A 15761-nucleotide genomic window follows, 5' to 3' on the forward strand; every position below is an offset into this window, starting at 1 on the left:
ATCAGATTAACCTCACCAGAGAGCAAGGGAACATCTTGACTGCTGATACTATGGGATGAAAAGCGCACTGCCCCTCTGTGTGGTCTTCTCCCCCACAACCCCCCTGGCTAATCCTGAGAAAGGCATCACAGAAACCCAGACGGGGGCAGGGGGCTTTCTACAGGACCCTTGGCCAGGACTTCTCAAAACCATCAAGGTCAGGAAAACAAGACTGAAGATTTGTCACAGCTGGCAGAGGCCAGGTAGATGTGACAACGAGATGCACTGTGGGAGCTGGGCTGTGTTCCGAGAGCAGCAAGGGGCTCTGCATGGAAAAACTGGCAAAATCCAAATCGAGTCTGGAGTTTACTCAACATGAACACGTCAGGGCTAGCTTCTCTGTTTCCACAAATGCACCCCAGTCAGATAAAACATGGACAGTGGCAGAAGACAGGAGAGGGCTGTTTGAAAACTTCCTGTACCATCCTTGTGACCTTCCTATAAATCTAAAATTATTCTAAAATAAAGAAATGGATGAAAAATAAATTCTCGGGGCATCTGAATGGCTCAGAGGGTTAAGCCTCTGCCTTTGGCTCAGGTCATGATCTCAGGGTCCTGGGATCAAGCCTCGCATGGTGCTCTCTGCTCAGCAGGGAGCCTGCTTCCCCCTCCCCGTCTGCCTGCCTCTTTGCCTACTTGTGATCTCTCTCTCTCTCTGTCAAATTAATAAATAAAATCTTAAAAAAAAAAAAAGAAAAGAAAAATAAATTCTCCTGGGGACCCTATCAGGGAACCATTTAGGAACTGCTGGGCTCAGCAGTTTTTCTGAGACAACAGATGGGCTCAGAAAGTCCAAGCTGGTCAAGGGGAACACGGTTTCTAATCTTTAACCCAAAGGTCATTCACATTTCCAAAACACACACCAACCAACCAATCAATGCCCTGTGCATCTGCAAAGGAAGCCAGTGGCATTTGCAACACAACACCTCCCTCCTTACTCGTGTTTTCCTTTGGGGAAAAGGCCAGTGTCACAGGTTTGATTTTCCCAAAAATAGCTTTATCTTAGATAACCCTACTGATGAAAACAGAGAGCTAGCTGGAAAATCAGAATATCTAATAAGAAGCCAGGCGGGAGACAGAACACCTTTATTTGTTTTAGTCGGGTTTTTTAAGTGGCCTCAATACTGAGAGTTGAGATTATTTGATATAAAAATAAAATCTGTGTTTGGTGGCTGTCATAACCCAGATCCCTCTGTACTCAGACACAGAGACAGGTGTGCTGGGGCAGCAGTCCACGGCTTCTAGCCTGGACTTTTGAATTGTCCCATAATGCAGATTTCTTTATAAATCATCATGGGCTAACAATTCTTGACTGCCTACTCTGTGCCAGGCACTGGGCAGGAACTTTCTCTATGAAGATGAAGAGGGGCGCCTGGGGGGCTCAGTCGGTTGAGCATCTGACTCTTGATTTCAGCTCAGGTCACGATCTCAGGATGGTGAGACCCAAATCTGCGTTCAGACTTCACCCTGTGCATAGAGCCTGCTTAAGATTCTCTCTCTGCCCCTCCCCCCTTTAAAAAAATGAGGAAACTGAGGCTGGCCTACAACTGCTCACCGAGGAAGTACACGAATGAGGAGAAGCCCCTTCGCGGCTTACCAGTGTGCGACCCTGAGCAGAAATGGTGATAGTCAGGACACGAAGGCCCCCACCCCCGGGGCAGCAGGGAGATTTAGATTATCTCATGGAGAGCTCAGCACTGGGCCCAGTAGTAAACACAATAAAGATGAGCTCTTCGTGTCTCTCCAGGGCAAGGTCCCTCCAGTTCACTTAGAAGCTAACTTTTCTCCTTCCCTTGGGAAGACTGTCAGGACACTATTGAGAAAATTATCCATCATGTTTTCAGATTTTGGGACACTCATTTCCCTGAGGTTCCCACTGTCAGCTTACGTTTCTCCAGTGCTTCAAGGACATTTTCTATACAGATATAGATAGAAATCTGCAGAAGACCCAAACGGGTGTCAAATCCTGACGTCATCAGCAATGACTCATGGCATACATTTGGGAAAATATTCAAAGGAAGGAGAGGCAAAAAACGAGAAACATGGGAAACTCTTACTCAAATACAGAGCTGTCATTTTGATCTCCCCAGATCAGGATCTCAGTGATGGAACGGATGGTCTCCACTAGTAGGTTCCGGTTCTGTTCTGTGACTGTGGTGTTTTTGGTCAAGACATGATACAAATACCTGAAAAAAAGCAAAGAAAATTAAGGATTACTGACCGAAATACACACCAGGCTCAACGACTACTAGTGATTTTTGGGGATAATCTGGCTGTGCCTTTTCGGATGTGGTTAGCCCAACTCTCATCCAGAGGAGAAATAACTCGCCACCCAAAAAAAAAAAAAAAGGCAGACAATGCTGGGAAATGTTAACTGGACACACGCTGACCCAAACAGATGTAAGAGAATCATTGAGCTCTTGAAGACAGCCATCCTCAAGCGTCAGTGTGCAAGATAATCACCTAGATGGTTGGATAAAGTGGGTTACTGGAGCCCACCCGGAGACTCAGAACCATCAGGACTCTCTAATGCTGGAGCAGCCACAGGAGACACATGGCCCAGGCTGAGCATCATGTATAAAACCCTCAGCCAGGCTGATGCAGAGGTTTAGAGAGACGGAGGCTCAGATAGGGAGAGGAGATCGCAAAGCCGGTTGTTGGGGCAAAGATTGCGTACAATCAAGACGATCCTTGGGGGGTCCCTGGGGGGCTCAGTCAGTTAAGCGTCCAACTCCTGATTTTAGCTCAGGTCATGATCTCAGGGCTGTGGGATTGAACCCCATGTTCAAACATGTTGGGCTCTGTGCTTAGTTCGGAGTCTGGCCCTCTCCCTCTGCAGAAGAAGAAGAAGAAGAAGAAGCAGCAGCAGCAGCAGCACCAGGTAGGGCACTCAGGTAAGCATCTCAATCTGGGTTTCAGTGGAGGTCATGATCTCCCCACTCTGGGCTCAGCAAGGAGTCTGCTTAAGACTCTACCCTCCCTCTGCCCTACCCCCCACTACGCATGCCAACAGTGTCTCTCTCTAAGTCAGTCAGTCTTAAAAAAAAAAAAAAAATCATAGGGCATCTGGGGTGGCTCAGTCGTTAAGTGTCTGTCTTCAGCTCAGGACATGATCCCAGGGTCCTGGGATCGAGCCCTGCATCCAGCTCCCTGCTCAGCGGGAGACCTGCTTCTCCTCCAACTCCCCCTGCTTTGTGTTCCCTCTCTTGCTGTGTCTCTCTGTCACAAATAAAATCTTAAAAAAATGAAAAGAAAAAGACAACCCTTGGAATGCCCATCAGAACTCAGAGCTCAAACAGAGTGGGTTACCCGCAGTTCAAGGCACTGACCTCCCCTGCCGGGTACCCACTATGAGGTGGGTCTGGGAGGCTACAGCACGGAGCCTCACCCACCCACATTCTCCTGGGAGGCCTCTTCGGCTCCAGACCTGTACTGCTGGGGTAGAGGCAGGTGGACCGGTCCCACCCTCCAGCCTCTACCGGTGTCAGCGCAACCGGAAGAATCACTGAGGCCCATCCTGGGTGGTGTGGGGACTAGAGTCTGGCCAGATGCCCCAGGAGTACCACGCACACAGCTTTAAGAGCGTCCTTATAAAATGGCCAGACTTCCCTCTTTTCTATGGCGCAGTCCTGTTCCACTGTGTCTATACACCATTCATCTAGCGACGGGCACCTGAGCTCTTTTCCATAATTGGCCTGTTGTTGATAATGCTGCCCTAAATCTCGGGGTGCATGTATCCCTTCCAAGGAGACTTGAGGATGTGGACACCCCGGCTCCCAAAGGTGCTGCCGCCCCTCCCTCAGGGTCATCCCTTTTTTTTTTTTTTTTTTAAAGATTTTATGTTTAAGTCATCTCTAAACCAACATGGGGTTCGAACACACAACCCTGAGATCAAGAATCTCACCGACTGTGCCAGCCAGGCGCCCCCTCCCTTCAATATTTTTGTGTCTGATGTGGATGAAGCTAGAGAGTATAACACTAAGCGAACTAGGTCAGTCAAAGAAAGACAAATACCATAGGAATTCACTCCTAGATGAAATTTAAAAAACAAAACAAACCGGGGGAAAAAAGAGAGGCAAACAAAGAAACACACACTTAACGTTAGAGAACACGCTGCTGGTTAGCAGGAGGGAGATGGGAGGCGGTGGAGGGGGAGGGGTGACACGGGGGATGAACAATGTCACTAAATTCTACACCTGAAACTAATTACATTGTTAACCAAGTGGAATTTAAATAAAAACTTGAAGAAACAATTAAAAATAATAAAATAAAAAGCATCTCCAGGGTCCCCAGACTGACTTTAGCTGTCCTGGTTTGGGAGGAAAAGAGGGACTCCAAGAGGGACTGACTGGAGAGGAGTCACCTTCTGACTTGTTTGATGGCTTCCTTCACTTTGGAGGTGGGGCTGATGAGAGCAAGGCAGGGGACTAGACAGGATCCTACCATCGAAAATCTCTGAAAATGGGTAGGGTATACAGACACAGAACCTTGCAGATGGCACAGTCAGGCCTAAACTGCTTTTGGGGGGGGTGGGCTTTATTGAAAATTGTTGCTCTTTGTTATATTTTAAAGACAAAACAATGAGTCCCTTAATGATTGAATCAAAGATTCACGCAACGTTCAACACAGTAACTCCACACAGCTCTCCAAATACAGAAATCTCCCGGACCTGTGTCCAAATCCACCAGCAGGGCTGCACCCGGGCATGGCGGCCAGCTTCCCCCTGTGTGAAATCGCCTCCACGGCGCCGAGGCACCCTGGATGAATTACAGGAGGACCCACTCGTGAATCTCTGCCTCCACCTCCCCTCCCATGCATTTTCCCCAAGAAGTTCAAAGAGCGGAGTTTTCCCCAAATTGTGCTCCAAGGGTCCCCTGCATCAGAATCCCCCTTTCAGTTGCGGATTCTAACTCCCCACCCCAGACACACCCACCGAAGCCGATGCCTGGGCGCAGGGCCCCAAGTCTGCATTCTGAACCAGCTCCCACTAAGGTTTCAGCGTCGCTGCATTCACTCACCTCACCCCATGGCCGTCAGTGGCACTCGGCATGTGACCCACAGTGTGCCCCCTACTCTGCTGGACAGGCATCGTTGGCAGCTCGGGGGTGAGGGGAGGGGGAGGGCAGATCCTCCCCACTCCAGCATTTCCTTCTGGGGAGATGATGGCATCTACAGCACCCCACTAACACATTCCTGGCCCGGTGGAAGAGGCGGTGGCTTTTATGGCTCCGAAGACACCCCCCTCCCCCGAAAAAGGGATAGGAGGGCTTAAAAGTCTTTAAGACCAGGGGCACCTGGATGAATTACAGGAGGACCTGTACAGGGCATCCTGGGTGGCTCAGTGGGTTAAGCCTCTGCCTTTGGCTCAGGTCATGATCTCAGGGTCATGGGATTGAGTCCCCGCATGGGGCTCTCTGCTCAGCAGGGAGCCTGCTTGCTCCTCTCTCTCTGCCTGCTTCTCTGCCTACTTGTGATTTCCGTCTGTCAAATAAATAAATAAAAAAAAAAGTCTTTAGGACCAGCCCTGACTTCAATTCCTGGCATCTCTTGGGAACGCCTGTGTTGAGAAGCGGGGCAGGTGTGCTGAACTAAGGATATGCAGGTGAATGAAGAGGCACCAGCCACCCACACGGGGGCAGCAGGTAGCTCCCTTCATACAGGCGCTCCCACCTCCGGGAACACGAGGAAGTGAAACCCATGGGGTCGTTTTGATCAAACGCGTCGTTTCAATACACCCATGCAAAGGAAGGAGAGTCACAAGATTTATTCCTTACAAATCTCAGAAGCTGGGGGCCAGGGGTCCGGCGATGAGCCAGAGGATGGGCAGTTCTCCAGCCCTGGTCACGGGAGCAGGAGACAGACAGCAGGGTAGCAAGCACCTGTTACTGTGAAGTCTGTTTCACCTTGCAATTTTGACTTAGCATACATCTAGAACTGACCTTTCTGTGTACGGTGTAAGACACTGGCCAAAATTCACTTTCTCCATATGGAAATCTGCTTGATTCAGCATCATTTAATGAAAAGGTCCTGAATTCTCCAATGCACTCTAATGTCACCTCTGTCATTTCTCGATGACTGCACGTGTGGAAACTCTTTCTGAATGCTCTAGTTCCAATGATCATGTACTTTTCTCCTGATATCACACTGATTATTGCAGATTTTTGAGAAATCCTGCTGTGTGATAATGGAAGTCCTCGAACTTTTCCCCCTCTGTTTTTTCATTATTATATTGGCTATTCCTGGCCCTTTACAGTTCCATATGAATGTTAAAATCACCTTCTCAACTTCCACAAAAATACGTGCTAAGATTTCTTTTAAGATTGCCCTAAATCTCTAGCTAAAAATAGAGAGAACTGACATCTTTACAATAAGGTAACACGACATTTACATTTCTTTCAGTGTTGGCTGGATAGGGTCTGGCACATCTTTCACTAGATTTATTTGTGGGTAACTGATAGTTTTTTGTTTTTTTGATGCTGTTGTAAATTGTAGCATCCGAAATACTCATTTTCTAAATGTTTGCTGTTGGTAGATGCAAATACCCACCACATCTCAACCTCCAAATTTCTTTTTTTTTTTTTTTAAGATTTTACTTATTTAACAGAGAGAGGTCACAAATAGGTAGAGAAGCAGGCAGAGGTGGGTTAGGAAGCAGGCTCCCTGCTGAGCAGAGAGCCCAATACAGGGCTTGATCAAAGGACCCTGAGATCATGACCAGAGCTGAAGGCAGAGGCTTAACACACTGAGCCACCCAGGCGCCCCTCAACCTCCAAATTTCTATGATTGTTCATGCACTTTGCCCATCTTTTCACGCCCACAATGCCCTAGCACACCGTTTAGGTAATGTTTTAGAAAGAAAGAAGAGGTACTCAATACATGTTTGTTTCAATGCACTGGCGCTAAACAGATTAAGGTTTAATATTTTAATGTATCCATTTCCAGAGCTTTGGAAGATCAAGTAATTCAACTATCTAGAGATATTAATATAGTTTAATAACTTTCTGATTTTGAGGGCGACACTCATTTGAGGAAGGTTGGCTGCTTCAACAACAAAACAGAAATGCCAATTATGCCACTGCCCAGAGATGAGCACTGATGGAATGTGCTGTACTTCCTTGGGTCTTGTTCTTTGTGGTGGGTTTTCACATTGTTGAGATTTTGCTGTAGATCCATTTCACTGCCCATCTTTCCGACCCCGAGTTCGGTGTTCGTGTTTCATGTTCCAGTAATAAAAGCGCTTCTGTTACTGACAGCTATTTGCAAGCATCTGTAATGGCTACACAGCTACCAGGACAAGCACAAGGTAACTCTTGTGCTGGACATGAGGATTCCTCCTTGTTTAGAAGATCAACAATGTTACCGTGGCCCCCTTGGTGTGCAAGGCTGTGTCCCTATGTCAGATAAGTTTCCAAGGACAGAAGGCCAGAGTTTTCTCTTACAAGGATCACGGGTACAATGAAAACATTTTTCTCTCAAACTCTGTGTGTACACTTTATCATCCTCAAAACCGTTGCAGCTAGGCCCTCTTCTGAGTGCTCTAGATGTAAACCCTTCACTCAGTAAACCCTTAAAATAACCCCGGGAATCTGAGGCTCTGGGAGGCTAGGATCTGCCCGGAGTCCCGATGCAGAGGACCCAGGCAGTCGGACTCCACACCCCTTGCTTATAACCAAGATAGGATAGGAAATGCAAACAGCCAAGTAAACGCTATTATTAGCCAAACATTTACATGAAGTTATGAATGAATGCCTAGCATGCAAGGAAACCAAGCAGATAAACAATGAACCAAAAAGGCATGAAAATTCCCAATCTTAAAGTCAGTCCTTATAACTGACCCTTACTCTATTTCTTCAGAAAACAGGCAACATCATCTTATCTCCAGCACAAGCTCTGAAGAACGTAGGGTTTCAGTATCAGACCCCAGCACACGCGCCAACTCTTCCTTGAGCGATAAGCCAAAGAGTCTGAAATGCCTGGAGAGAAAACCATAGCCTGTTGCCAGTGGACAACAGCGGCTTCTCGCCAAGGACGATGGACTGTAAATAAATTCTGCCCCCACAGACCCTGCTCTCTCAAGAGTCCCTTATTTCACAGGTTAAACCATTACAGTCAATAATCACTATGTCCACTTCTGAGACAGACACACGAAGTTCATACAAGTTTCATGACCCTGCATCATAATATGCCTCTTAGGGTGCTCCTACCAGAAGATCCTGAAACTTAGCCATAAGCTAAAGTGTGCAGAAGGGTAAGTGGAGTGGCAGAGGCTTAAGGAGACTAGAAGTCCACTCCCTGCAAAAGCACACATCCCAAATTAACAATGTTGGGGGGACAGAGGGACAAGGAGCCTTTGTGTGTTTGGTCTGAGCATCCACTCCACGCCTTGGGAACCATACGTGGTCAGTACCTGGCCCTCTGGTCAGCAGGACAAAGAGAAGCTCCCCATGGGGCGCAAGGAGACCAGAGGATTGGGGACAGGTGTGACAGGCAGTGCTTCTGATGAATCAGCCCAGAAAGATGTCAAACTGGGCCAGCCAGTGAGACCAGGTCTGTGATTTGGGATGCTGACAACCACACAGAGGTGTAGGCACTCTACACAAAGTCACAGCTCCAGTGTGGATGCTGGGACCAAACTGGCCAGAGCAGGTTGTTGTTAAGAAAAGCCTGGCCAGGGGCGCCTGGGTGGCTCAGTGGGTTAAGCCTCTGCCTTCGGATCAGGTCATGATCCCAGGGTCCTGGGATCGAGTCCCGCATCAGGCTCTCTGCTCAGCGGGGAGCCTGCTTCCTCCTCTCTCTCTGCCTGCCTCTCTGCCTGCTGTGATCTCTCTCTGTCAAATAAATAAATAAAATATTAAAAAAAAAAAAAAAAAAAAAAAGCCTGGTCAAAACTTGCCCCTTTTGTTCATCCTGTGACAAATAGTTACTGAAACACACATATGGTGTGCCAGGCCCTGTGCCAGCATCTGACAATTCCCAGGTGAACAAGCCACCCAGCTCTCTGTCCTTAGGAAGCTTGTGCTCAAATTGGCAGAGACAACATATGCTCAAGTAAGACCACTTCTGATAGCAACAGGACAAGCCTGAGGAACCCTGGGCGGCTTCCTGGGGCTCTAACTCACAGTTGGGATAAAGCTAGAAAAACCCAGAGCATCTAACAGCTGGTCTATCTCTGGTGACAGGAAGACTGTACATGACAATGGGTTAACTGAGTGGGAACAAGAAGTGACATGAGAGACAACAACAGAGCTTCCTGCTGGCTGAAGTGACCAGGGCAATTTTTATGGAAGAACTGGTACTTCCATGATACAGTGGGCATTTGGATGGGCAGCAAGAGGAGGGCAGCTCAAGTGGAGAGAGAAATGATGCAGGGAGATGGGCGTGTGAGGTATGTGTCACGGAGAGGGAGACAGAAGACCCATCTTGGTGAACCCCTGGATTAGGCAGGCGAGAATTCTACCACTGAACCACCAATGCGAACCCCTGGATTAGGGGCCACCTTCACTTCCCAGAAGGTGGCAGCAGTCCAACTGGATGTCCACCTCCTGCCGGGCCCTCCCCCAACCCACCCTCCAAACTTCGGCTGGACCACAGCACTCCGGTTAAAAAAAAAAACAAGAAAACACCTTCAATGGCTGCCCACTATTTCCAGCCTGATGTCCAAATTCCTTAATGTGTTTAAGGAGAGGTGTCTGTGACGTCTCCTGCCTCACCAATCTGCTCTGGGGTCTACACTTTCCCTTCCCCCAACATGCACCCCCTCACTGAACGACCTGAGCCTCTCTCTCCTTCAGGCCTCTCAATCACAGCTTCCTCTGCCTACAGGATCCTCCCTTTCAACCACCCCCCTACAGTCTGGCACACCTCTCATCCTTTAGACCTCCCTTTAAATGGGTGTCTGCCTGACAAGGATGCTCCTGACTCCCTAGCCTGCATTAGAGGGTCCTGACCTGTGCTCTAAAACTAGGTGGATGACAACAGAGTCTAGAGTACTCAGAAGGCCTGGAAGAACTTGGACTTGACATAATGGGTGCCTCAGACTCATTATAAGTGATATGGTGAATATGATATCCCCCCAAAAATCGATTTGGCAATACTATACCCTTAAAAATAATCAGTGTTGGGGAGCCTGGGTGGCTCAGTGGGCTAAGCCGCTGCCTTTGGCTCAGGTCATGATCTCAGGGTCCTGGGATCGAGTCCCGCATCGGGTTCTGCACAGCAGGGAGCCTGCTTCCCTCTCTCTCTCTCTCTCTCTGGCTGCCTCTCCGTCTACTTGTGATTTCTCTCTATCAAATTAATAAATAAAATCTAAAAAAATAAAAAAATAATAATAATCAGTGTTGGGACGCCTAGGTGGCTCAGTGGGTTAAGGTTCTGCCTATGGCTCAGGTCATGATCTTGGGGTCCTGGATCGAGCCCCACATCGGGCTCTCTGCTCAGCGGGGAGGCTGCTTCCCCCATCTCTGCCTGCCTCTCTGCCTACTTGTGATCTATCTCTCTGTGCTATTTATTAATAAATAAATAAAATATTTTTAAAAAATAATAATCAGGGTTATCTTAGGCCAAAGTTGATTAAAGTGGAAACAGGAGAGCATCTGCCTGCGAGATACACATTCCCCTTCTCTTTGGGTAAGAAACCCGGATTTTCCCAGGGGAAACCACCTCTTTATTTCATTCCCTGTTCACTAGCTTGGGAACTGATGCCACCCTGGTTCCAGGCAAGGGTCAATGAGAGCCCGCCATGCCCCTGGCCATGGTGACTAGCTCAGGGTCGGGCAAGAGATCCCAGGTTGGTCCAACTGTACTCACTCCTGGACAATATTTAGAAAGGAAGCTACCTTTTCCCCCACGGATTGCTAGACTGATTCGATAGAAGCCTGGAGTCTGCTGAGAATGACACCAACACAGAAGAAAGCGGAGACAAGGACTGCAAAGAGACAGGTGCTGACCCCTCTGTCTGAACACCTGGACTTGGCCATGGCTTAGCTAGGACAGACTGCTTAGGGACAGGAGCCAATCATTCCATGTGGGGCAGAAAGCAATTCCAGCCAGGTTTCAGCCACTTGCAACCAAGAATCTTGACCCACACACAAAGGTGATTCTACCGGTCTGTGGACTAGCAGTTCCTGCGAAAGGTGATCTTTCAGAAGCAATCACACAACTCCATCAGTAAAGGTTCTGCTTGCTGGTGGGCGTTGGTTAGTCAATGTCACGGCCTTGCCACTAGTCTGGGCAATAAACCACCGCTGACATGTAGCCAATAACCTCTCACCATCTCAGTCTGTCTCCACTGAATCCCTGACTCGATTCAGCACACAAGGACCACAGGCACGTAGTTTCCCATTATTTAGCAAAAGTACAACCCTGTCTAACACAAAGGTTCCTTTCCAGTTTGAAAGCTGAGAATGTTAGGAAGAATAATGTGGATCGAAAGCAATTCCCGCTCTCTGTACTATCTTCTCCATTTTTCTTTAAATCTCAAACTGTTCTTAAAAATAAGGTCTATTTTTAAAACGGGGAGGGTTCTTAGATGCTTTGCATGTCAAAAAAAAAAAAAAACACCTTTTTTTTTTCAACTCTAAATTCTTTTATTTATTCTTTCCTCTCCACTCACAGTGCCCTAGGTCAAGCCAAGAATCTATTAGGGTGACCAGGACTTTCCCAGTTTTAGCACTGAAAGTCCCACGTCCTGGGAAATCTCTCTGTCCCAGGCACGCCGGGATGGTTGGTCACCCTTCATGTCAGATGAAGCCCAAGCTACATTCTACCTCCAGCCTTAACTTCCCACAACCACCAGCCCCATCTCAATACTCCACAAACCCCAGGGGCCCCTCCCACTTCCTGCAGACCCACATGATGCTCTGCGCTCAAAGCCTCTGCTCTGGCATTGCCTCCCCCAGAAGGCTTCCAAGGGTTCCTACAGAATCCTGAACCTACACCGATCCCAGCACTTGTCACGCTGTACAGTCACTGGCTTTATGGCTGTCTCCTGCACCAGCCTGTGAACTCCCTCGGGGAATGAGCTGTTCTGTACCCAAGACCCAAGATGCTAACCATCAGAGCCAAATGAAGAACATCACAAGCGCTGGGGTGAGCACTAGGTGTTTATGGCATCTTTTCCAAGTCATTTTGGGATCTTCTAAGCCCCACAGCCGTCTGCAAATTGCTAGGTTCCTTAGACTGTAATATGGATTAAAGTTGATCCGCCTGATCCAGGACAGGCAGCTCCAACACAGGCAGCTCGGGTTTCCAAAAGCACCCAATGGCCTTTTAACCTAAACAATGAGCCAGGGCAGTTCCCAGATACTTCAAAGAAATCTGAGGACCTTTACCATTCCCTGGCTGGCTGGTGGGTAAAGATGTCCCATCGGCCAGAGAGACTCAACCAAGTTGAAAGTCTTCCCAAACTGACTAGGAGGCAGTTTCATTCAGAAAGACAGTGCAGTGGGTACGAGCACTGAAGTCAGACCCTGGCTTTGACCGCTTCAGTTGTTGTCACCTTGTGGCAAGTGACTTAACCTCTATGGACCTTAGTTTCCACCCCTATAAAATGGAAAACAATAACAGTTCCCATAACTCACAGACTTGTGAGGACTAAAGGAAATAGCACACACGAAGTCCTCAGTAAGTACCTGGCACCAAAAAATGCATTCAATAATGATTAAAGTACTTTACAAGGACTGGAGGCAGGCAGGGAGCCTGCAGGTGCCTGGACGTTAGCAGGAGGCCCAGCCTCCTTTAAACAACCATCCTCCCCTTCTCAGCCACAACCACCCACTCTCTAAATTCCTGAAATCCTTCTGCCTCTCCCTTTCCAGTCTGGCTGCCCTCCCATTTAAGATTCCTGACCTCCTGAAACACCCCCATCCTGTCCTCTGCCTCCTCCTCCCTGTGTCCTCTCTCATCACCCCCCCAATACCATTCCTCACTACATACTGATCCCTCCTACCCCTCCAGCTCTTTGAGACCCACCAACATTTATGAAGCACCTGCTCTGTGCTAGAAAAGACATAGCTGAGAGGCACAACACCATGACCCCTTGCCAAATGAGAAACCCTATCTAATTTCCCTCCCACCAATCCTCTCCCTGGGCCCCAGTCTTCCTTCTACTGCTCCTGCCCCACCCCCATCCTTTTTCCTTCCCATTAGTAATCTTGGGAGCTCCCTTTGGAAACCAGCCTATTTCTTACCACCAAAGGAATGCCTACTCCCCATCCAACTGCCACACACTCACACACACTAGATTTTCCTCCCTTCAGTCATTTCCTCCACAAAAGTCTCTTTTCCATCACCCCCCGCCCAAAAATCCTAGGTCTGTCAGCACGCTCTGCATCTGTTCCCAATTCACTCACTTTTTTCCCCTACTCTTTTGGTACCCACTGAACTCCTACTGTGTGCAGGCCCAGCGCTAGATGCTGGAAATGCAGCTGTGAGTGCAAAAATCAGTTTCTGCTCTCCTGGAAGTACCAGTTTAGGAGCAGATAGAAAAGGAGTGAAAACAAAGAGGCTAAATGCAGATAGTGGAGATATGCATTGAATGAAATCCAGAAAAAGATCAGGTAGAAAGGAATTGAAGTGGGGAAGCACTTTAGGTAAGGTGGTCTGGAAAGGCCTTACCTAGCTGATAAACACTGCTTCCACCATTAGCCACCTACTGTGTAAGAGACACTGGATCTATCTCTTTCCATGCATGACATTATTGAGTTCTCACACAGTGTACATCAACCCCATTTGCAGATGAGGAAACAGAGGCTCAAGGAGTCATTTGTCCAAGGTCACACAGCCATGAAGCGGCAGAACAAGGATCTGAATGCAGGTCTGACTGCAAGGCCTTTCTGTGCACTCCCGCTTCCCAGGACCACGTTAGCCACCTGCCCTCCCCCAGAACTCTATTTCTGATAGTCCCCTCCTTAAACTCTCCCAGGGGAAAAAAATTTTTTAAACGGCTGCCCTTTATTGAGCACTAGCACATGCTTCCAGTTTTATTATGTGCATTCCCTTCACCAACCCTCCAAACAATCATGGGGAGTAGATGCTGTCACTATATCCACTTTACAACTGAGGAAACTGAGGTCTAAATTCACACACCTAGATGCGAACCCCGACCTGACCTCTGACCCCTAAACTGCCCAGCCGAAGAAGTACCACCCCCGGAAGCTTGGTGCCCACCGCTTCCCCGGCAACAACGAAGGGTGCATCCGTAAGCTGAAATCTATCCCCTTACTTTACAAACGGGATACTGAGACTCTGAGAAGCTAAGCCACTTGCCCAAGGTCACACAGCGAGGAGCGATGGTGTCAGGGTTCGAACCCAGGCACCCTGACTCCAGAGCCCTCGCTCTTAACCATCGTACAGCCTCTCCCGGACGTCTCTCTCCTTCCTCCACCTCGCTCTGACACCTCGCAGAGCCCCCGGCCCGGAGCTATTCGCCCCCATCCCCAAGTCCAGCCCCGCGGCCTGCCCCCCTCAGCCCCCAGCACACTCACTTGAGGTGGTCCAAGGAGTGGATGTTGCGGGAAGACTTGCCATGGCCCCCGCCCACCCAGCTCCGCGAGCGGCCAAACATGTCGGCGGTCCCGACCCGTTGCCCGCCTCACGGTCTCATGCCCGAGCGGCCGAGCGGCCGGGCGCCCGCAGTGGCAGCACAAGCGGGGGAGGCAGCGGCGGAGGTGGTAGAGGGACCGCCAACCACCTTCCTTCCCGGCCCACAGCTCCGCACTGACATTCAGCCGGAACCGGCCGTTCGACCGCCGCGCTTTACGGCCGCCGCCACGAGGAACGCTGGGAAGTGCAGTTCGCCCGCGAGGCCCCTGCCGACGGGACTCGGCAAACGAACTACAAGGCCCGGCGTGCATTGCGCAACTGCGGGCCTGCGGCCTCGGAGAAGAGGCGGAGCGAGAGGAGGAGGAGAGCCCGCAGTATCCCGGACGGTGGGCGGGAATGGGAAACCTATGCGCGCACCCCTGGGAAGGGAATCGGTGAGGCTGGGTGCTTAAAAGTAACCGCAGTGTTCACGATCTTTAGGTTGTATGACAAGAATCGGAATAGCTATTGCATGGCTTTTACTATGTGCCACCGTCCTGAGCGCTTTACATAGACTGATATTTAAGGCTAACAACCAGCCTATGAGGTGGGTACTATCATCCTCACGCTACCCACGGGGAAACTGAATCACAGAGGAGCTGACTTTCCGAAGGTCATGCAGCTAGTAAGTGCATGGTTCAGACCCTGGCACCTACATTTTATGCCCCCCTAAACTAATCTGTACCAAATCGGTAATGGTCTTGACGGTCTTTACAGCTCTTCTTTTTCCACTTCAACTTAAAAAAATAGATTTTGGAAGGTCTTCGGGCAACAGTGTACCGAAACTGAACATCCTGTGCTTTCAGAGGATTTTCTCTAGTCTTCACCCTAAATCCAAGCAATTCCCAAAACTACCACATTGAGGAGAAGAATTAGAATTAGAAGAAAAGAAACACCCAACTCCCCACATGAGTCAGGAAGATGTATCTAAATGTCTGTCCTGCAGGAGGAGTGAGAAGCTCCCTGGAGGCAAGGCTGCCCTGTTCACCATTCATTCGTTCCTTTCTGCACCGCGGAGTTATCTAAGGACTACTGTGTCTCATTAGCTGTGCTCAGAGTTGGGCTAAGGACCCATGTTTTCCCCCAGTGCCTAGCACAAAGTTTGGCACATCATATGTGAATGACTGACAGAATGGAGGTTT

General features: G+C 49.0%; 1 protein-coding gene across 13 annotated transcripts in view; it reads right to left on the minus strand.

Moving 5' to 3' along the window:
* CLEC16A (C-type lectin domain containing 16A) overlaps positions 1–14812 on the minus strand; it is a 215986-nt gene extending 201174 nt beyond the window's left edge. For 7 of the 13 annotated variants that reach the window (XR_199257.3, XM_045072138.1, XM_004750378.3 and 4 more), the window contains exons 1-2: positions 14523–14812; positions 2097–2225 (exon numbers count right to left, since the gene is read on the minus strand). Coding sequence is in view for 11 of the 13 variants with exons in the window: in XM_045072138.1 (XP_044928073.1) it covers positions 2097–2225; positions 14523–14602 (209 nt within the window). In the remaining 2 variants the exon portion in view is untranslated. The remainder of the gene's footprint in view (positions 1–2096; positions 2226–14522) is intronic. The other 6 variants (XR_199256.3, XM_004750377.3, XM_004750375.3 and 3 more) reach the window with 1 other exon arrangement.
* Between the last annotated feature and the right edge of the window lie 949 nt (positions 14813–15761).

Source organism: Mustela putorius, unplaced genomic scaffold (genome assembly GCF_011764305.1).
Source record: "Mustela putorius furo isolate JIRA1106 unplaced genomic scaffold, ASM1176430v1.1 tig00004007_pilon_pilon_pilon, whole genome shotgun sequence".
NCBI classification, from domain to species: Eukaryota; Metazoa; Chordata; class Mammalia; order Carnivora; family Mustelidae; genus Mustela; species Mustela putorius.